The 23,131-nt window shown below is 37.2% G+C and overlaps 1 protein-coding gene across 3 annotated transcripts in view; it reads right to left on the bottom strand.

The window, feature by feature from the left end:
- Positions 1-23,007, bottom strand: part of Nsun6 (NOP2/Sun RNA methyltransferase 6) — a 51,654-nt gene extending 28,647 nt beyond the window's left edge. Inside the window, exons 1-9 of one of the 3 annotated variants that reach the window (XM_042686035.1) lie at positions 22,850-23,007; positions 21,685-21,856; positions 19,881-20,581; positions 18,054-18,206; positions 14,392-14,468; positions 12,014-12,123; positions 10,881-11,034; positions 8,360-8,441; positions 1,407-1,526 (exon numbers count right to left, since the gene is read on the bottom strand). In XM_042686035.1, the coding sequence (XP_042541969.1) occupies positions 1,407-1,526; positions 8,360-8,441; positions 10,881-11,034; positions 12,014-12,123; positions 14,392-14,468; positions 18,054-18,206; positions 19,881-19,955 (771 nt within the window). In that variant the 5' untranslated portion in view covers positions 19,956-20,581; positions 21,685-21,856; positions 22,850-23,007. Of the gene's footprint in view, positions 1-1,406; positions 1,527-8,359; positions 8,442-10,880; positions 11,035-12,013; positions 12,124-14,391; positions 14,472-18,053; positions 18,207-19,880; positions 20,582-21,684; positions 21,857-22,849 lie in introns of all 3 variants that reach the window. The other 2 variants (XM_042686033.1, XM_042686034.1) reach the window with 2 other exon arrangements.
- Positions 23,008-23,131: the final 124 nt, after the last annotated feature.

Genomic DNA, 23,131 nt, shown 5'->3' with positions numbered 1-23,131 from the left:
TTTATCGTCTCTGTTTAGAACACTGAATATTTCATAAATTACTATAGGGTTAATAATGTTTAGTGTGAAGTTTTCACCAGAAATCTGGATAATAACACAATTTATACTGTATTTCTATTTTTCAAAAATATTATAAGTCCCTTTAAAGTCTTACAATTATCATATTGATCAAAAATGGATCTACTCATAAAAATCTCCACCCACTACCAAAAGCCACTTGAGCAGTAATTCCTAGCCTATCTCACCTACACAAAGATGTGTTCTAAAAATTATCCTCATTGCTCCTGGCACTATGAATTTCTCCTCTTAATATATCTACTTTCACTAGGATTTAAACATTGTTATTCTTTAGTTGAAGAGTAATTACAAAGCTACAATGACTTCTGAATAGTGCCTTGAATAACTTTTGATAATGCCTACCTATAATAAAAGAAAATATTTTAGTTGGGAGGTGATGACTCATGCCTGAAATTCTAGCTGCTCAGGAGGCTGAGAACTGAGGATTACAATTTGAAACAAGCTGGGGCACAAAAGCTCCAATTAATCAACAAAAATGCCAGACTGGAGGCATAGCTCCAGTTGTAGGTGTTAACGCAAGTGGTAGAGTGCCAGCTGAGACTGAAATGGAAAAAGCCCAGCAAAAAATACTGGCTCCTACTAATTCAAGCCCTAGAACTGACACAATTTCTTTTTTCTTTTTTTTTGCCAATCCTGGGGCTTGAACTCAGGGCCCTGACGCTGAGCCTCTCAGTGCTCAAGGCTAGTGCTCTAGCCCTTTAGCCCCCGTTCCACTTTTGGCTTTTTGGGAGTAGTTTATTGGAAGTCTGTAAGACTTCCCTGCTTTTGGCTGGCTTCGAACCACAATCCTTAGATCTCAGCCTCCTGAGTAGCTAGGCTGTATTACAGGTGAACCACAAGTGCCTAGCTCATTTATTTTTTTTTTAAACTTAAAAATTTCTAAAAACAGAAAACACCTTTGCATATATACCTAGGTACATATGCTAAAGTTACATAAAGTCAGGTTGCTCCATTATTTTGTGACAATAAAGCAGCATCATAAGGTTTATATAATCCTAAAGATATTCATACACATTCTACACATACATATTACATTGCATTATATGTTTATTTCAACAGAGCTAATGTATTGTCAGATTACTTTGTAGTTTTATAGTACCAAGTACAAATTTGAATAATAAAGAACAGGAAAAGCTCTTAAGTGTTTTGAAGTTAGTTTTGTGAGTAAATAGTTCTGTATTGCAGTCTTCACAAGTAACTGTCTACTGAACCTACCCTAGCAGCTGACACAAATCATCTTCATTTTAGATGGAATTGATGTAAATTGGATGATGAATATCTAGGTTCCATCCTAACCAATGAAATACACTACATGTTTAGAGCCTCACCTGATCATGCATTAGTGACGCAATATGAGTTGTTTTGCCTCCAGGTGCTGCACACATATCTAGGATCTTCTCTCCAGGTTGAGGATTCAGAACATGAGTTACTACAGCAGATGGCAAATTCTGTAAGAAAATCACCTCACTCAATTCAATAATTATTAATTTTAAATCATTTTTATTTTAGAATCAGAATGTAAAATAGCCTTTGAAATTAGATGTGGTGGCACACAGCTGTCATCTCTGCACTTAGAAGGCTGAGACAGAAAGTGTCAAATTCAAAGCCTCCTGGACTCAGTCAGTTTTTTACACACACACACACACACACACACACACACACGCACACACACACACACACACACACACACACACACGTTCCTCAGAGTTGTGCCTTTGGGTTCTTCCCCCAAGTGTACCCTCCTTTAGTCAGAGTGTAAATGAATAGAGCCCTGTACATGTTATCTTGCACAGCTATATTTTAAATATAGCTTCCACATGAGAGAAAACACGCCATCTCTCACTCTGTGCCTGGCTTACTTCATTTAACATGTTTTGTTCTAGATCTATCCTTTTCCTGGCAAATGACATCTTATTCTTTCTAATGGATGAATAAAACCACATTCTATATGTGGTAGCATCATTTTCTTGATCCACTCATCCATGATAGGGCATCTGGGCTGTTTTCATACTTGGCTATCATGAATGGTGCAGCATTGAACATGGATATGCTAGTGTCTTAACTGTATCCTAACTTGTAATGTAGATGCCTAGACGTAGTATGGCTGGACAACAGGCTAGATCTATGTGTTTTTTTTGAGAAACTAGTACTAGTTTACCACCTTTCAGCATCGTTGTACATTCCTATCATAGTGTAATAGTGTTCTTTTCTCCCCATATCCTCACCAGCATTAATGTTCAAATTGTCAATGCTGGCCAATCTTACTGGGGTGAGATGGACTCTCAATGTTGGTTAGATTTGTGTTTCCTTTATGACCAGGGATGTTGAGCATTTCCTCATGTGGTTTTTGTTTTGTTTGTCATTGTGCTCTTCTTCTAAAAAGTCTCTAACTCCTTTGAACATTTATTGACTGATTTTTGGGGGGAGAGGGGTTAGTTTCATAAGCTCCTTGTATATTTTGGATATTAGGCCCTTGTCAGAAGGGATACATCAAACTAAAAAGTTTCTGTATAGCAAAGGACATAGTAACTAAATAAAAGACAGCCCACAGACTGGGAAAATATCTCTTCCAATTATACATCTAATAAAGAATATTATCCTATATGCTGGTTCAAGACAATAGTTATTAGGAGAGTTACATGAAAAAACAAACAAACAGGTCTTTACACTCATTTTAAAGCTAGATAAGTTTATGTGATTGGAGAGAGGGAAGATCTAGTTCTCAAAACCAGTTAGACTAGCAACCCTAGTTTCCTTATTTGTAAGAGGAAATAAATCCATCGAGCTGTTGGGGAAATAAGATCTTTCTTCTAGGCTTGGCTGGAATCAATACTCTCACAGCCCGTCAGATACCTTAGATTCAGTCCATCACTAATAACCCACTAAGTAAAAGCATCCAACTTGTTGGCATTTTTAAGTGAACAGATTATAGACAATAGAAACAGAGCAGAAATCTCTAATGAATAAGGCATCCTACCTACACATTTAATACAATAACGACCTAAGGAAATTTACATAATACACATTTACATAAATTAGCACTTCTATCATATAGAATATAAAGTATTATAATAAAAAGATTTGTAACTCAAGTATGCTTCTCCTATCATAGGGATTCAAATCTTTTGGAAACTTCTTAGAAGATATAAAAATCTTAGTGTCAACTCAACTGTATTAATGAATTTTCACTCTAACAAACTTTCCAAGATTGTTATTACAGTTATACATAATACTGATCCATACAATCCAGATTGAAACAAACATGGAGGGGCTGGGCTGTAGGAGCCCTGGGTTTCTTACTGAGCACCACCACCCTACATAAACAGAAAAACTGAAATTGAAAATAGACTCCTAGAAGGTCAAATTTAGGACAATGTTAGCATTAAAATAATACAGCAATGAGGGCTGGGAAGGTGGCTTAGGGGTAGAGTGCTTGCCTAGCATCATAAAGCCCTGGCTTCAATTCCTCAGTACTATATAAACAGAAAAAGCCAGAAGTGGCACTGCGACTCAAGTGGTATAGTGCTAAACTTAAGCAAAAGAAGCTTCAGGGACAACACCCATACCCTGAGTTCAAGCCCCAGGACTGGCAAAAAATAATACAGCAATGAATTTGACTAAGAACAAATTTTTGAATCTGAATTGTTAATAAGCAGAGAGGAAAAGAAGGATTTTATATTAAAATGTTGAGTGAGAAATGTTGAGAATAGGGAGCTTTTTTTTTGGAGGGGGGGGGAAGGAAGGAGTGGAAGTGCCAGTCCTGGAGCTTGAACTCAGGGTCTGGACACTGACCCTAAGCTTTTTTTGCTCAAGGCTAGTGCTCTACTACTTGAGTCATAACTCTACTTCCAGTTTTCTTTTCTGGTGCTTAATTGGAGATAAGAGTCTCTCAGAGTTTCCTGCTCACACTGGAAAAGGAGGATTTTTTTTATTTTTATTTTAAACAATAATGACTACCTCAGACAAAGATCACCAACAGATGATAAAGCTCAGAGGAAATTTTAATGAGCAGAATATTTTGATAATTTTTAAAGTTTCTCCTAAAGATTACTGGAGACATAGAGGAAAAAGCATAATTATACATTTTGTGGAAAAAATAAAACATCTCTATAAGGTGATCAAAATGAGTCAGACACAGTGGCTTAAGCCTATAATCCTAGCAATAGGGTAGCTCAAGATAAACTTGGGTACCTAAGTTTGTGAGACTATCTCAACTGATGACTGGGTGTGGTGGCACATCCTAGTCATCCAAGCAACAAAGCAAAGAACAAATACTGGAGGATCAAACTTTAGGGGGACTATCTTGAGAATAACCAATGTAAAAAAGAACTGTGAAGGGGGCTGGGAAGGTGGCTCAGTGGTAGAGTGCTTGCCTCACATGCATGAGGCCCTGAGTTCGATTCTTCAGCACCTTATAAGCAGAAAAAGCTGGAAGTGGTGCTGTGGCTCAAATGGTAGGTAGAGTGCTTGCCTTGATTTGCCTTGAGCTGAAGAGCTGAGGGACAGTGCCCAGGCCGAGTTGAAGCCCCACGGCCCACAGAAAAAAAAAAAAAAAAAAAAACAACGAACTGAGAGGGTGTCTTAAACAGACCCCAGTACAGTCACAATAAGAAAAAAAAAAAAGATTGAGCAAATGAAAGTCATCAATGAGGACACATGGACTTTGTATGACTACAAATATAATTCCTTCAGGCTTACATGTCTGTACCATAACATAAGCATCAGTAACTCCTGATGAGAGAATGGCAAATGTAATACAATATAAAAATGTAATACAAAATAAAAATTCTGGTAAGTTTCTTATGTAACAAGGCAATAAAAAAAAGACATTTGGCTAACAGCAATAGTGGAAGCACATCAGAGAAAATGTTACTTTCCAAAATAGGATAACTTTATATTATACAATTGAAGATAAAATAAGAAGAGTCTTACTCAGGCAAGATGGGAAGAAATTGAAGTTAATTATAGACAGTGAGAATTCACTATAAAGAACTGAGCTAAATAAACAAGATTAGATTTCATAATACTTGAAAATTACTTACCACAGCGCCTAACATATAACACAAAAAACATATTCCTTATGTTCTTAGGGAAAAGAAATCCTAAAGTCTGACATTTCCTATGTGGTAGTTTCGAAACACGATTATAAGTAACAATACTCTTGTGAAGTCCAAAATATACAAATGAAAAATAGATGCCTTATACCCACCCCACACCTACTGAAGCACAATCTGCAAGTAAACATAAAGGCATTTCATCTGTGTATCTTCAACTAAAATCAGAAATGTCGAGCTAACTATGAGAACATCAGACAAGGTCCAGGTGAGGGATACTCTACAAAATACCTTATATTTTAAAAACGTGGTGGTCTTTACAAACAAGGAAAGAAAAGAATCACTATCAAAGCCAGAGCAAAATAAGCGATATAGGATTAAATGCAGTGTGGGATTCTAGATTAGATCCTGGAAGAAAAAGGGCATGAAGAAAAAACTTTTGAAGTCTGAATAAAATTTGTAAAGTATAATGTGACATACACAACATCTGAGTGTCTATATACTGCATATGTAAAATACTAATGTTATGTATAAATGTGCCAGGCTGACATTATTGTTTTTATAAGATGAGGCATCAGTATGTTACCTAGGCTGGACTTCAACTTAAAGGCTCAAGTGATACTCCCACCTCAGCCTCCAAGTAGCTAGAATTAGTTTCTAAATATTGACAAATGTTTCATCACACTATAAGATTTCACTGTAGGGAAATAAAGGCCATACGGGAACTCATATTATTATTCAGAACCTGTAATTCTAAAACTCAACTCTAATTCTAAAATCATCCTCAAATAAAAAACATTATTTAAGAAATCTCTAATAATATTCCCTAGAGATTCTTTAATGTTCTCTGAGTGATTTGATGCATACCATCTTACTCCAGAGTGGACAATTACTGGTGTGAAGAAACTACAAAATTTCTGAGAAATAGGACTCTCTGTATAGGTACATGAAAGGCGTCTGTCTCTTTTTTTTTTGGCAGTCCTGGGGCTTGAACTGAGGGCCTGGATGCTATCCTTGAGCTATTTTGCTCAAAGCTAGCACTCTACCACTTTGAGCCACAGATCAACTTCAGTTTTCTAGTGGTCAATTAGAGATATAGGTCTCATGGACTTTCCTGCTTAGGCTGGTTTTGAATCTTCCTCCTTAGATCTCACTCCACCTCCTGAGTAGCTAAGATTACAGGTGTGAACCACCAGCAAGCAACTTATGTATCTCTTACATTAGATCAAATTAAACCTGAAACCATAATGGAGATGATGTCATGGCTATGCTCCTTAGCTTCTATAAAAGCCTAGATGCTGACACTTAAAAGCAAAGGGACAAGATTGGGCACGTTCAGACTTGGTTTAGGGTTAAGAACACAGACTTGAAGTCAAAAAGCTGAGTTCAAATTTTGGTTTTGCTGATTTCTATTGACACAGTAAGCAAATCACTCAATAACTAGAAAATTATTGCGTATCTATTATATGCTATGCATTTTATGTTACTAAGCCTCCATTTCTTTATCTTTGAAACTGGGAATCTATAAGAAAAATATGAAATCCTAAATAAAACTATGGAATAAGTCATTCATTTAATATTAGCTGCTACTACATTATCATTTTTAATGTCTTCTTGGCCAATCAGTGGTCATCAGTACATACTACATAAAATAGCTTCCACTAAATGATGGGTTAAACTCTACAAAAGCTTTTTAAAGTCTCATGTTCCTGCTGGGCACCTGTAATCCTGATTACTCAGGAAGCTGAGATCTGAGGATCACAGCTTGAAGCCAGCTCCAGCAGGAAAGCCCATGAGACTCTGATCCTCAACTACCAAAAAGCTTGAAGTGGAACTGTGGCTTAAGTGGTAGAGAGCTAGTCTTGAGCACAAAAGTTCAGGGACAGCACCCAGACCCTTAGTTCAAGTGCAAGGACCAGCAAACAAAGAGAGTGAAAGGGGCAGGGGGAGGAAAGAAGGAAGGAAAGGAGAAAGGAAGGAGGGAGGGAAGTCCATGAGACTCTGGTCTCCAATTACCTACCAAAAAGCTGGAAGTGGAGTTATGACTTGAGTGGTAGAGAGCTAGTTTTGAGAACAAAAGCTCAAGGACAGTATGCAGGCCTTGAGTTAAGTGCCAGGGCCAATAAAGAGAAAGGGGGAGGTGGGAGGGAGGAAAGAAGGAAAGAAAGGAGGGAGGGAAGGAAAAGAAAAAGGAAGGGAAAGAAAGAAGTCTCATTAATAGTGATAAATGACTCTAAGGGTAATGTGGACATTATGAATCACGAAACATTTCACAATTTATATTTTATAAAGTCACTGCTACCACTAAGCTGGTTTTAAAGCTAGAAGTGGGTGGGGGTGGCTTACACAGCTCTATTATATTTTCAGTTGTATATCCTTGTGTCTACTTCATCACTAATGTGCAATTAGATGGTAATAAACAATCATTTTCTGTTTGTTCACCCAGAAATGTTTGTATTTGTAAAATAGCTTTTGGTTTATTTCCAGGATGAGAAGCAGCACATCCATCCAGGCTTGGGTTTGTGTTCAGACTCTATTGAGCATTAGTGTGAATTTAGCCAAGAGCTTGAACAGATCTAGTCTTCAGTAACTTCATCTTAAACTGGGAATAATGGTATCACTAAAGCAGCAAATTAGTTTTTTAAAAAATCAAATGATCTAACATAACAAACTAACAAAGGCAAAGTAAATATTTACTAAAACACAGTAATCACCTGAAAAAAATCTGATGGTAGTAAAACCATCTGAATCTTACTCAACATTACAAATGGGACATTTATTATCATTGTTATAATTATATATAGCTATATATAATTATTAAAATTATTATTTAGGGACATTCTGAAGTGGAAAGCAGTAATTTTAATATGTACTAAATCACCTTTGAACAGACATAAAAGAGTATAGTTTAAAATAGAACATAAAATGCTGCAGTAGTGATAGCATTTGTAATCGCAGCTCTCAGGAGGTAGACACAAGGACCAAGCATTAAAGAGGCCAGCCTGGACACATTTCAAGGCTATGTCTCAAAAAGTTTATAAAGATCGATATAGAAAAAGGAAAACAACAAAGTGCTTACAAAACTTTCTCTTGCTGTTCAAGCAAAAGTAGGTCAAACCACAAATAAATGACAAAATATGTTAGAAATTTTTTTTTAAATAATTAAATTTCAAATAATTTACTGAGGTTGCAATGTCACTGAATATTTCACTCTCATAAATACTTACCTGTAAAAATAAGTAACTAGGCAGTACATTGTCAAATGAAGGGCTGAGATATATGGGTTCTGTCATTCTTATGCCTATACCCCTGAAAAATGAGAAGTCCTTTATTAGTTTGTATAAATCACAAAGTATAAATTAGTTTGTATAAATCACAAAGTATACATTTTTAGGAATATACTACTGTGAGGTATTTTTCAATTTTTACCTGAAGATAGAGTACAAGTGGCCCTTTCAGTGTTAAAAAGGGTAACACTAATAACTTTTTCATTTATGTAAAAGAGATCTTTAGAGATCTGAATAAATCAAAAAGCAAACCACACCTGGTTTTTGAATGAGTTATTTGTATCTTTCTGCAACTGAATTATGGTTATAGTTATTAGCTTTTCCAATCAAGAACCATTTAGTGAAGCACACATACATACAAATACACACACACACACACACACAAAAGCACGCACACTCTCGCGTTCACTTTCCTGTTGTTTCCACAGTCAGAGGCATGGACTGCTACAATCCCAGGATGACCATTTTGCCCCTGGTCTCACCTGAAGAGTGGCAGTATAGCTGGTGAGTACAGAGGGGACAAGGACACAAAAAAGAACAATGGCTAGTGACTCAAAAGACAAATACACATATACCTCAGAGAGATAGGCAGTATCCATCAAAGAGCAGAGAGCACAAAAACACAGAGAATACCAACACTAGAAAAAAACTGCTGCTTTCTACTCCCACATTCAGAAGTGCTCAGAAAACGTTATTCAGCACACACTGAAGGAAGAGCATACCCTGATCATCCATTAACCGAGGCCATCAAAATAATTCCCTACTACAAAATGAAAATAAAGACAGCAGGTAGTCATAATCTTCATGCTCGTAAAGCATTCCAAAGAGAAGAAAACAGCACGTGGCATTTGGAAAGTACTGCTTTCTAGATTTAGGGAATGCCAACAACCTGCTTCTTCATAAGAATGTTGCACTTACACAGAGAATTGCAACAACATGAAAAACGGTCCCAGGAATCAAGGCTATAGTCCAGTTTTGAATGGATGGCTTCAAATTCTTGCTTATCTATTCCAGCTGTCAACTTTGGAGTAATAGAGTTCTCTATAGCATTCCTGAAAGAGGCTAACAAAAACTGAGCCTAATTCATTGAATGATTTAATTTACCAAGAAGGACTAACAACCAGAGATGATTTAAAACCAATTTTAATTTGGCTTGAACAATTATAGTTTTGCCCATAAACATCCATGAATGCTAGCTCTCTTGGAAAACTTACTTGTATTTAAATTAGGGAAAAAATTTAGTGATAGCATAGTTAGAACTCATGGTCTTGCGTATGCTAAATAAATATAGCACCACTAAAGCTACACTGACAGTTCTTTTTGGTTTAGTTATTTTTTCATATACTATCTCACATAATCATCCTCTAATCTATGCTTCTTGCATAACTGGGATCACAGATTGATCTACCTTGCCTAGCTTGCTTGTTATGAGGTTTCACCGACTCTTTATCCTACACTGCTTAGCCTTGAACCACAAGCCTCAAAACTTTGTCTCCCAAGTAGGTGGGTTTATAAGAGTAAGCAACTATTCCTGGCCCTTTATTTTCAAATTTCAATTTTCATTTTTTTTTGTAAACAAATTCAGAGTGTTAAAAGATCTATAAAAGCCGGGTACCAGGTGCCAGTAGCTCATACCTATAATCCTAGCTACTTAGGAAGCTGAGATCTGAGGATGGCAGTTCAAAACCAGCTAGGGCAGTAAAGTCCATGACTTTAAAACCAGATAGCTGTGTACTCAAAGTGGTAGAGCACTAAAGTGCAAAAGTTCAGGGAGAGCACCCAGGCCCCAAATTCAAACCCCACAACAACAACAAAAAAGCTGATTCTTTACCAAGGTAAATATCCTTCTTCATCCATACAAAAAGTTATCAATAATTAAAATTCAAAAGGCCAAGTATAATTATTTGATAAATACAGCACGACTGGTTGCTTACTTGAACATTTTGGGGTCTTTTTGGCAATACTGGGGATCAAACACAGGTCTTCATTTATGACAGACAAATTCTAAAGCCACTGACCTATATTCCCAGGTCATTACTTAGGGTTTTTAATCTAACCATTTTGATCTAAAGGGCTTTTCTGAAAATGATAGAAATGAGTCAAATAATTTTTTTCAGCTGATTTTATACCAATATTAGTATGCACATAACACAATGTAAGATTTTTTTTTTATATATTGCTTTTAATTTTCTTTTTTTTTTAGGTCCGGTCGTGGGGCCTGAACTCTGGGCCTGGGCACTGTCCCTCAGCTCTTCAGCTCAAGGCTAGCGCTCTACCACTTGAACCACAGCGCCACTTCCGGCTTTTTTCTTTTTGCTTATGTGGTGCTGAGGGATTGAACCCAGGGCCTCATGCATGCAAGGCAAGCGCTTTACCACTGAGACACCTTCCCAGCCCCCTGCTTTTAATTTTCTATAACCACAAAAAGGATACTTATTTCTCATAGCACTTGGTAACATACTTCAGTTCAGGTAGCCCATTAAAGATTTCTTTGCGGCTTAGTTCTGAAATCCCATTTCCAAGAAATACTTTTTCTCCATCAAATTCTTTGGCTCCTTTCTTACATTTCCCTTTAATATCAGAGTATACAGAAACAACATCGCCAACTTTCATAACTAGAGAAAGAAAAGAATCAGATTACACTAATCTATGCGTTTGCAGAATAGAGAAAGTCCTCAAAACTACAATGGGCATCTCTAAGTATATCAATGGTGGATAGGAGCAGTTTAAAACTGTTAATTATGTCAATATGATCATTGATAGAACTCTCAGCTCTCAAATATTTTTTAACATCCAATGAGAAAATTTTCTTTCTTTTCTTGGTGAAAACAAAGCAATAGAGTAATTGGAAATCTCCATCTGAACAGAGAAGAATAATTATTTCCTCCAAATCTAACATTCATATAAGCTTTCATATCTTGGCTCAATACTCAAAAAGCTAAAAGTTGCCTTCAAATGAATTACTCAAAAAATGTACACCTAAAAAAAATGTTAAAAAAAGTTTTAAAAAAAGTTAAAGAAAAACCAACAAACAAAAACAAAAGTTTTTAGGTTATAGGCCAGACAAAAACAAACAAGGAGCCGACCAAGCCTGTCACTTTGCCTATTCTTATGTGAGTCGAGGTATTTACCTCACACACAAGCTGAGGCCAAAATAGTGAACAAACTTCTACCAGATCAAAATCAGTGTTTCCTTATTACACATTGAATGACTTAGCCACATCCAGACACAGTGACTAACTTACTAAGCATGTGTAATATGTCATCAACAAGATAAATAAGTATCAAGCTTCATCTCAATGTGGCTTTTGGATGCAACTCTAACAGCTGACAGAACAGTAGTCTAAGGTTTTAAGGTAGCAGAGTCAGGAATTCAGAATAGAGGGCTGGGAATGTGGCTCAGTGGTAGAGTGCTTGCCTTGCATACATGAGTCCCTTGGTTTGATTCCTCAGCACAAGATGACAAGATGACTTGTTAGTCATCATCTGGTATCTTGGCTACACTAAGTACAAAGCATGGGATAAATACATTTGAGTGAAAAGGTAACACTTTCACACATGACTTTTAGAGGACCCAATAAGCCTTATACTTACATTTTGAAGCTGACACGATTCCTGGAACATAGATATGGGCTCCCCTTAACACTGCATTGCCACACTGGGCTCCCACAATAGCTTCACACTGTTGTTTTTTTATATCCTTTCTAGAAATGTAAAAGGGAAAAAGAAATTTAACAGAGTAATCACTTTTCCAATACATATAAACATTCCAAACTTTCAATATGCAATTGATTTTTCTGAATAAAAAAGAGGAAGCTGAAAAGAGGGATACAATAACAATACTTTAAAAAAAAAAAAAAAAAAGGAAGAAAGGCACAGAGAAAAATTTAAATTGAAAGAGGTCCATCTGGTGGAAGGCAAGAGAGTGGCATAAAAACTGCTTAATCACTTAAAAAGTATTACTATTTCCCTAATGGCATCAAGGGAAAATCAGATTTTTACTCTTCAATGACTAACACAAAAAAATACACAAGAAATCATAAATGTGGTAAATTAAGATTTCTTTTTTTTTTTTTGGTGCTAGGCCTGGGGTTGAACTCAGGGTCTGGGCCCTGTCCCTGAGCTTTTTCCGCTTAAGGGCAAAGCTCTTAACACTTGAGCTATGGCTCCACTTTTAGGTTCTTAGCAGTTATTTGGAGAGAAGAGTCTCATGGACTTCCTGCCTGGGAATGCTTTGAACCACAATCCTTAGCTCTCAGCCTCCTGATTAGCTAGAATTACAGGAGTCACAGGCACCCAGAAGGAATTTTATTTTAGTGCTGATCCTGGGCACTGTCCCTGTTTTTATGCTCAAGGCTGGTGCTCTATCTAAGCCACAGTTCCACTTCTGGCTTTTTGCTGTTTAATTGGAGATGAGAGACTCACAGAAGCCACAGGCTGGCTGTGAGCCACAGTCTCCTGAATAGCTAGAATCACAGGCATGAGCTACCAGCGCACAGATAAATGTAAGTCTTCTCTCCTCTCCATCCTTGGCTGCTCAACCTTTGAGTTCTTGTCCATGGTCTTGTATTCTATTCATTCAGTGCTCTATTAAAATCTAGATGTCATTTGAACACTCAGAAGACTAAAGAAAGAGGCCAATGTGACCAGTCCTGAAAAACATCCTAAGCACAGTATCTAATGCCCTCCTATTAGCATCAGATGTGTTGTTCCCCAATTCATGGCTTAACTGATTATGTCTCATGTTCCACCCATGATATCCAATTATCAGATCTTGCTCAACACCTCAGTTTCACTTTAGACCTTCCTGGTCTCACACATCTGTGTTACTCATACTTAGCCACTTTTTATTTATTTTTATTTTTTTGGTACTAGGCTTTTAACTCAGGCTTGCCTGCCCTGCTCTTCCACTTAAGCCATACCTCCATTTCACCTTTTACTGCTTGAGATGGAATCTCTTTTTTTTTCCATAAGTTGATTTCAGTCCTCAGATCTTAGCCTCCTCAGCAGCTAGGATTTTAGTTTTTTGTTTCTGCAATACTGTGGTTTGAGTTCAGGGCCTCATGCTTGCTAGGCAGGGGCGACTATTTCTTGAGCTACACCTCCAGCCCCAAACCAATTTTTAATTAAAAATTATGATATGGATTTATAGTAGAACAGAAATATTATAAGAAAAAAAACTCCTTTTACTATTCTCTTTCCCCAACCCAACATTCTCAGTAAGCCTACTTGCCTACGTAATAGCTGCCATTTTATATGTAGATGCACAAAAATACATTAAATTTTTTATTACTAAGGTTCTGTAATTATTCTAAGTATAGAAATTTATCTTAGCTACTTAACAAATCACGAACACCTTAATAGTACACTTAATTTCCCACCCTGAATGCCACATAATAATCTATAGGATGGAGAAACCACTACTCCATTGCTATCAATTTGATTTCTTTATGATTTAGCAATGTGCATATTTTTATATTAAAATGTCCTCTGTAATAGAACATCTCAATATAAAATCTATTTCTGATTTTCAAAGAATGTGTCTTAAGATAGGAGTAGGATAATGCACGGTATAACTGAACATGACTGTTAAATCATGAACAAAACTTTACAAAGCAGCTCAGCTACAAAAATAGGAAATGTTTTTCTTTGTACTTCTCTTGTAGTTCAAAAAAAGTTTTAACTTGGCACTTAAATTTTTTTAAGAAAATAAAAGAAAAATAAATGAAAGGAAGCTTTTCAGAAAGTGAAAAAAAAAAATCCCAATGATTTTACAAAGTATACCTAACATGAATTATTGTCAAGGTAAATGGATACATATCTAGTCCTCTTTTGTAATATATCCCACACCAGAATATGAAATCTGTGAACAATGGACAAACTTAGTGTCTTAAACAGTTATAATTGATCCTGTGACAAATATCTGCTTAGAAGACAAAAAAATATAGCTTGATAATAAAATAGTTACAAACCTAGGTCCAATCACAGGAATAAGTAGGATGTCCGGGAGGTCTGGATGTTCAATAACAGGAATATTCAGTTCACTGAACTGCTGTTAAAAAGAAACACGGATTTTAGAAAGCAATCAACATAGTGGAGTTGTCTTTCTTTTGCATCACTATACATGAGAGGAAGTTTGGTTTGTAACAATTTTTATCCCATGAATACTGGAAAAATAAAAAAGATCAGGATGTTTTCTAATTCTGGATATCTTGAGTTCTAGATAAGATTCAATTTTGCTGTCATGCTTTATAAACACAAACTATGTTTACCTCAAGGGACTTACTCTGAAAACATATTTCCAATATAGAATTAGGTGCAGACATCATTTTTAAGCCTCTGAATAAGAAATAAAAAAACCTTTTCTATTGTGGGCATACTGACATACAGAAACCTAACTTTCACAAAACTGTATACTTTTGTAACAATACAAATTAACACCATTATCACTTATTAATTTTTTTCTATATATTTGCTTTTCATCAACATTACAAATGGAACAATACAACATATTGTTTTGTGTCTTCTTTCCCTTTGTTTTTTCCATGCTATAGCATTTATTAATAATTATTTGCATTGATGGGCATTACCCCACTATAGGACTATTCTAGATTTGTCACTAATTGATGGGTTATTTGGAACATATTTCTTTTTGACTATTTTAAAATAATTCTATGATTATTTATGTTCAAGAACGTGTGCACACATTTTTGGCTGGATTGGAATTGCTGGACTGTGTTTAAGTTTTTAAAAGATTGATCAACTGGGACTGAGAAGGTGGTTCAGTGGTAGGGTGCTTGCCTTGCATGCATGAGGCCCTGGGTTCGATTCCTCAGCACCACAGAAGCAGAAAAGGCCAGAAGTGGTGCTGTGACTCAAGTGGTAGAGTGCTAGCCTTGAGCTGAAGAGCTGAGGGACAGTGCCCAGGCCCAGAGTTCAGGCCCCACAACTGGCAAAAGAAAAAAAAAAAAAGATTGATCAACTTTTCTACAAACAGATCAAGCTAACTTACATTACCACTTTGAAAAACGAAGCCTTGAGTTTCCTCCTTATCCTCATCAGCATGAGAAATTTAAATTTAATTCTAATATGTGGTCCAGAGAAATCTGAGGCAAACAACCTATTAATACCAATAGGGAAATCTCTTTAGAATATACATGAAGTGTGGAATGTGGAAGAGAAAATTTTCAGTATAAAGCATTACTAAATGTCCTTTCCTGCTAAAGTTAGATACTGCTCTATCAGTTTCCTATCCAATGCCAATGACCCTAAACTTTGTGACCAATCTGTTACATTACAAAAGTGACTACCTGCTCTGTCCTACATCTTTAGTTTTTATTTCTATCAGACTGGGACTCCAGAAGACCCAAATTTAGAAATAATCTCCTAGAAATGAAAACAATTTAAGTTTCTCCAAATTCTGACTGTAGTCAAAACTTTTTCTGTTAAAAGCAAAGTAAAATACATCTTCTGAGGCCTATGTATAAAGACAGTGTAAGGAAACTTACTGAAACCTGTTGAGCAATCAACAGATGAGGTTAATATAACAAAATTATGTAACATGAATATAAGAGTTACAATGAAGAAACCCATTTGTGTAAATTATTCTAAAAATAACTAAAAATGAATCATAGAAAAGTAACCCAAGGCAAGTATCAAGAGGGAGGGCAGAGGGTCAATGAAGAGAGTGAATGAGGATCAAAGTAATTTGCACATACAAAACAGATCAATGAAAGCTGTTGAAGGGGAAAGAAAAAATGAAGAATACAGATGGAAGGGGTGAGTATAATTTGAGTATACTTTTTGTATAGAAATGTCATGATGAAGCTGGGCACTGGTGGGGTAGCTCATACCTGTAATCCTAGCTATTTAAGAGGCTGAGATCTGAAGATAATGGTTTCAAGCCAGCCCAGGCAGGAATGCCCAAAAACTTTTATCTTCAATTACCTACCAAAAAAGCTGGAAATAGAGCTGTGGCTCAAGAGGAAGAACACTAGCCTTGAGCACAAAAGCTCAGAGACAACACCTAGGCCCAGAGTTCAAGCCCCATCATAACCAGCCAAAACAAAAAACTGTTGCAAAGAACCCCCTTGTAAAACATGTATGCAAATAAAGGAAAAAACACATGTAAATTGCTATTCAAAAAGTAATCAGCTGGGTACTGGTGGCTAACCCCTCTAATCTCAGATCTTACTATGCTGAGATCTGAGCATCCCAGTCCAAGCCAGCCAAGGGCAAGAAGGTCTGTGAGACCCTTAACTCCAATTAATTATCAGAAAACCAGAAGTGGCACTGTGATTCAAAGTGGTAGAGCACTAGCCTTGAGCAAAAGAACTCAGAGATAGTACACAGGCCTGGAGCTCAAGTCCCAGGACCAAACAAAAAAAATACTGAAAGTAATTATTTTAGCTGCTTATATTATATGTCTAATATTACTCTTAAAAAGATTAATATTGTCGGGCACTAGTGGCTCATGCCTATAATCCTAGCTACTCAGGAGGCTGAGATCTGAGGATCATGGTTCAAAGCCAGCCCAGGCAGGAAAATCCAATAAACCACTAGAAACCACTAGAAAACCGGAAGTGGCTGTGGCTCATGTGGCAGAGTGCTCGTGTTGAGCTGAAGAGCTGAGGGACAGCGCCCAAGCCCAGAGTTCAAGCCCCACAACTGACAAAAAAAAAAAAAGATTAATATCAAATAAGCCAAAATCTTCAAATCTTTATTATTGTAATAAATTCTGGTTTCTACACTCATAGTATAGCTATTTTTGTTTTTTTGTTTTTTTTGTATTTTTCAGTATAAGGGATCAAGCCTAGGTCCTCATACATGCTAGGCAAATGCTCCACCAATGAGCTAAATTCCCACATTAGTTTGTTGTTCTAACTGCATCATCTATTTGAAACTTGAAATTTATAGAACCATTCTTAAAGCCTCTTGGTTTTAGTTTGGTTACATATGAGGTAGAAATAAGTCTGTGGATTCCCATTAGTTGTTAAGCAAGCTTTAATAACTACACTATTTAGCTTACACAGTACCACTTGGGTGGACGCCCAGCTTGCTTTGCCCATCTTACAATACTTTATAGGAAAACTTCATACAAAATACAAAGTTTTAGAAAGCAAAGAAATTATCTAAACAACTCAAATACTTTTTGCAGTTTTAATGGAAATAATAAAATATCATTTTAAAAGTTTTCTCTTCCAGAAGATGAGTGTAATTTTACAATATTTTCTTAAAACAAAAAACCCCTACATTCCTTATATTGTTCTCATTTCCTTATTTTATTACTGATACTTTCCCGTGTGTTAGTTCCATTAAGTTCCATTAAAAATAAAAGCCTACCGATATTTGGTTGGCATCTGTCTGGGCGTATTCCAACTATACAATCAATCATTACAAGCTAATTGTGAAATGGTAGTCAGAATAAACATCCATATTTTAATGATAAAGCAAACAGGCTTGGAAACTCATCCTAAATCAGAATTATAAGTTCAAGTTTTAATATTATTATGTAACCTAGCACAATTTACATTGTTTCTAAACTATAAAGTCTGATTATTGTAGCTTTCATAGGATTTTAATAGGAAGCAATGACAAACTGTAGAAATACAATTGTATAAACCTTCGTACAAACCTTCTGAAGTTCATCAAGCAACAGATTTTTCACATGCTGAACTGCAGCTAAATGTGTATTTACTCTGACAGTTGTGAATGATGGAGGGTGGGCTAAGTGATTTAACAGAGTTTCAAACTTCTCTTCTGCTTCTTGTTTGCTTAAAGATACAATCTGAAAAAGAACACTATTTCAATCTTACATACTCAGCAGAATGTAAATATACATTTTTTCCATCTAATGAAAAAACATATTTTTCTAACAGCTCCATTTCATTTCAGTGTTTTGTTTAGTAATGATATACTTCACAGGGTTCAAGTTTAATGTAGTAAAAAGCAACTAAATGCTTGATATCAATCAAGAGCTTTGAAAAACAGTCTCAACTTCCAGCATAACATGATGAAAACATCTAATGCAATTAGCTAGGTAAATTCAGGATTTTACTCTACATATTTAAAACCACCAACTTTTTCAGCACTTACACTTCTAACATCATCTTTAGGGTATCACATTTTCCTAATCTTTAAGATTACCAATATTTGAAGAATACACTGATATACTCACAGTCACCCAAAGAGGATATCAATTTTATATTGTTAAATGTAACAGATATCTTCAGAAAAGATGAATAACAAACATACCTATCAGAAATGAAGACTTAACCATGAAGCCTTCCAAAGCTTTGACTATACAAGGCCTTGATCTTCAAAAACCAATTGTCCACCTACTAATCAACAATGCTAACGTTTACTTTCTCGTTTTGTCAATGCTAAATATTCCTTTGTCAATTTTCAAAGGGGGAAATCAAAGTTAAGTGACAATAGTTTTCGCAAAAAATAAATGCAAATCCTGTGTTTGAGATTCTAACCCTAAGGTGTGTGTTTGCAACAGTCCTGAGGCTTGAATTTAGGGCCTGGGCATTGTCCTGGAGCTTTTGGCACAAGGCTAGTACTCTATTAAGCCACAGCTTTCTTGGTACTTAACTGGAAATAAGAGTCTCAAGGACTTTCCTGCCTAGGCTGGCTTTGAACCTTGATCCTCAGATTTCAGCCTACTACATAGCTAGGATTACAGGTGTGAGCCACCAGCAGCTAGCTCTAACCCTAAATATATATATTTTTTTTATTGTACATGGTCTATCATCAGATTACAGTAGTTTTATAGCTATGTGAAATTAGGTTAATAGCTTGCTTCCTTGTGCCTTGAGTTTTCTCATCTGTTAAAATGAGAGTAGCATAAAATTCAATACAAAACACACAGAACTAAGAAAACTGTGGGAAGTTTTGGGGCTGGGAGGCATGGAGGAGAATGATGACACTGATCAAGATGCATGCTATTCATAAACTGCTTTGAATGCCAATTCCTTTGTACGAATATTTTTTTTTCAAAATGAGAACAGCCCGCTATTACAAAAGACTGAAAGTTAAAGGTTTCTCAACCATCTAGCACAACTGAAATCATTTACAGAGGCACTCAAATTACAATATCCTGTTCACCTGCGTTCCTGAATGTGGGTTCGAAAGGGGGGGGGGGGGGGGGAGGGGTGTGTGTGTGTGTGTGTGTGTGTGTGTGTGTGTGTGTGTGTGTGTGTGTGTGTGTGTGTGTGTGTGTGTGTGTGTGTGTGTGTGTGTGTGTGTGTGTGTGTGTGTGTGTGTGTGTGTGTGTGTGTGTGTGTGTGTGTGTCTGTCTTGTGGACTTAGCCATCACCTCTGTACCATCCATAAGATGACACATTTTTTTCCCCACAGCTAAGTGCTAAAACGTTCATCGTATTCACCCTCTTGTTCTCAGAATGAACACTATTTAAAACTATGCAAAAATGTCATCAAATACGATTATCTGACCCACCTCTTGATTCGTAAAGATTTCTTTAAGGTAGTTTTCAACTTCAGGTCTCAAAGATACCTTAGGAAAAACAGACATTTTTTTTTTTTCCTGTTGAGGTTCTCTTTCGGAGAAAATTGTTGGGAGACAGTGGTTTTCCTTTGCGAGTTGACAGCCGTCTTGACAACTAGTAGGCCGGCGCCCGGGTCTCTGGAAACCGCCGAGTCGGGCCAGGTCCCGGTTTCGGTGGCCTCGCCACCACAGTAGCGACTTCTCGCTTCCACCACCCACGACTTCTGTCCACCGTAGTGGCGCAGGCAGTTCCTTGTCAGGTAAAGCCAGTCACGCTGCGGAGGGAACCAAGGAAGAGGCCTTGGTGACTGGATGTTAAGCTCTCCACGAGCCAAATGAAGAAATCAGACGAGCGCGGCCGCCAGGCTTAAGTCCTCATTTCCAAATACGCGCCGACAACGCCTCCTCCGCGGGCAGACGCTTCCTGCTTGCGTCACTTCCGGACGAGTTCTGCCCACCCCTTCCTCCTTAGGATGTCCAATCCTCAGCCGCAAGTCGCTGCCCGTCAGGAAGCTGGGTCCTTTCCTGCAGCGCTTCCACCTGCGGCGGGTCTAGCGGGGCTGCTGGCCGAGCCCCACCCGAGGGCAGAGCTTGATTTCTGAGTGCAGGTGCTAGGGTGCGAATTCTGGTTCTTGTCATCTCATTTTCTTCATCTAACAAAGAGAGGTACTAGTAAGTTCTCCCTCTACCAGTTCTAAAATCATAAATGAATTAGGTGCCATGCTTAAAAGTGTCAGCTCTCTGTAAGTGTTAGACATTGCTATTCCCCACGTGTCGGAGGCCTGGCTGGGCCGAGGACAATGCAAGTATACTGTGGGGGAACCGAAATGGCCCCAATTCTGTGGTCAGGACCGTGAGTGCAGATTCCGGGAGGGTTTAATGAGGGTTTGTGGGAAGGGGTGTGTGAGGTGTCACCCTCAAGAACGGGGTGGTAACAAAGGGCAGGGAAGTAAAGTTTCTGGAGAGGAGAGGTCCTGAAAAATTTAAGAAACTGGATCAGCTTCAAAACTTCAGAGCTCACACCGGTCATTTATAAGCCACCATGACTGCCACCGAGCAAGAAAGAATCAGAGGCCTCTAAAGCAAGGCCTGTGTTTACAATGAATGCCTTGAGGCACCTGTTGCAAAGTGAATTTACCTAATATAAGAAGACTGCTCTTAATGAGCCCTAAAGTAAAGCCATATCCTCATCGATTAAGTTATGATCCAAGTCATATAATTTAAGGACAATTTGACTAGGTAAATGCTTTGACCTTCAGGATCTTCTGAGCCTTCTTTTTGAATATCAAACAACTTGGTCAAAAAAAAATTTTTTTTTTGTTTCTGTGTGACAGCACTAGGGTTTGAAACCATACTTATAGCATGTTAAACTGGCATCCTACCATTTATGTCATAACTCTGGAGTTACTTTTTTCTGGTTATTTTTGAGATAAAGTCTAGCTAACATTTCTGCTTGCCTGGGCTGGCCTTAACTATTGTCCTCCAGATCTCTTTCTCCTGAGTAGGATTACAGACCTGAGCCACCAGTGCCAGAGAACTTTGAATTTTACCAACATTGTTCTCACTAAAAGAAACGATATACTGAATTTTGTATTCCCTACAGCATCCAGAAAGCATTTGTTTCTCAACTATATTTACTGAATAAAACCATATTGATATCTTACACCATATGGCAGATTATTTCCGGATGGGTAATCTACCAACACCAGCCCATTTGGAAAATGATCAACTAGACTAAAATCACAGTGGACATTACCTTAAAGGTTGAAAAGCTTTTTAAAGAGTAATATTCATGCTTTCTGGCAGAACACACTGTTACTTGAACTTCAAACTATGCGCAAATTGATCTTGTTAACTGAATAATAAATTGAATTCAGTTGCAGCCCCAGCAAGTTCTTCCAGTATTATTTGTAGTTAGTTTATAACAGCTGTAAGAAATATAAAAAGTAGTTTTACTTTAAACTTTTTTTTTTTGCATTTTGTGAAACCACGGATTTTATGAGAATTCCATCTTAATGAAAAATGTTATTCGCAAATAATACTTTATAAACAAGTTGTAACTCTAGTGATAATACCAGGTCTTTTCTTTTATAATGACATGTTCCCTCATTTCATGAATTTAGCATGTAATTTATTTCCAAATAGTATTCTAACTGAGAATATTACCTCCTTTAGATCACAGGCTACCCTGAAGATTGTTTTTAAATTTTTTCAACGGATATGTTAGTCTCACACACACACAAAATCAGATAATTAGAATTTTTAACTCTTCCATTTAAAAGCGTATTTTCAGAAGTCTCTAGTTTGGTTAAATTATTGACAATACTCTCAAAATTTAATTGAATATATTATGGGTACAACATGATCTGAGGAATTTTTCCCCAACTGAGCAATAAGTACATTAATAGGATTTTAAAGTAATACTGAATTATATTCTGCTAATCAGCAATTTTATTGCTTTTTCTTTAAAAATTTTAGCTTTAAATTTTTTAATTATTATTTTAAAATTGTATTAATTTCAAGGTGGACTCACCAGCCATTCATCGTATGGCTGGTCTCCCAAACAATTCCTTCCAGAGTAAGAATCATGGCAGAAACCCAAGAGGTCAAATAAGAAAAACATCTTCAGCGAAACAAGAGATCAGCAAACAGCAGCTGCAGCACCAAAAGTTGTGATCTCTTCCCGTTTTAGAAGCCAGGGAAGGAAACAGTTCTGACACTGTCCTGCGAACGTTTATTATTACTTTTTGGTGCCAGTCCTGGGGCTTGAACTCAAGAGTCTGGGCGCTGTCCCAGCTTGGCCCTCTACCACTAGAACCACAGCTCCACTTTTTCAGCCGTCTGTATCGTATTTTGTGAATTCACTATGTAGGAGTTTTAATACAGTTAAAAATTCCAAGATACATAGTTCAAAGTGTCACCTGTTCATGGTATCACTTGTGGTTTGGTGGGTAATTGGAGTGGAGTCTCAGGAACTTTCCTGCCCTGGCTGGGTTTACACCCCGATCTTCAGCTCTCAGCCTCCGGAGTAAGCTTAGGATTTACAGGCGTGAGACCCCGACGCCCAGGTGAAAGGTAATGGGAGATGGTGAGAAGGGGACCCGCCCCAGACGCCTGACTCACCGGAAGTGCGGCGGGAGGGAACGCCACGTCGAAGGCGTGGGCTGACGTCAGCGCGCCGACGTCACGCGGCGTCCTTCCGG

This window comes from Dipodomys spectabilis, unplaced genomic scaffold (genome assembly GCF_019054845.1).
Source record: "Dipodomys spectabilis isolate Male_0828 unplaced genomic scaffold, ASM1905484v1 ptg000096l, whole genome shotgun sequence".
NCBI classification, from domain to species: Eukaryota; Metazoa; Chordata; class Mammalia; order Rodentia; family Heteromyidae; genus Dipodomys; species Dipodomys spectabilis.
This window is presented reverse-complemented; position numbering and strand designations above follow the sequence as displayed.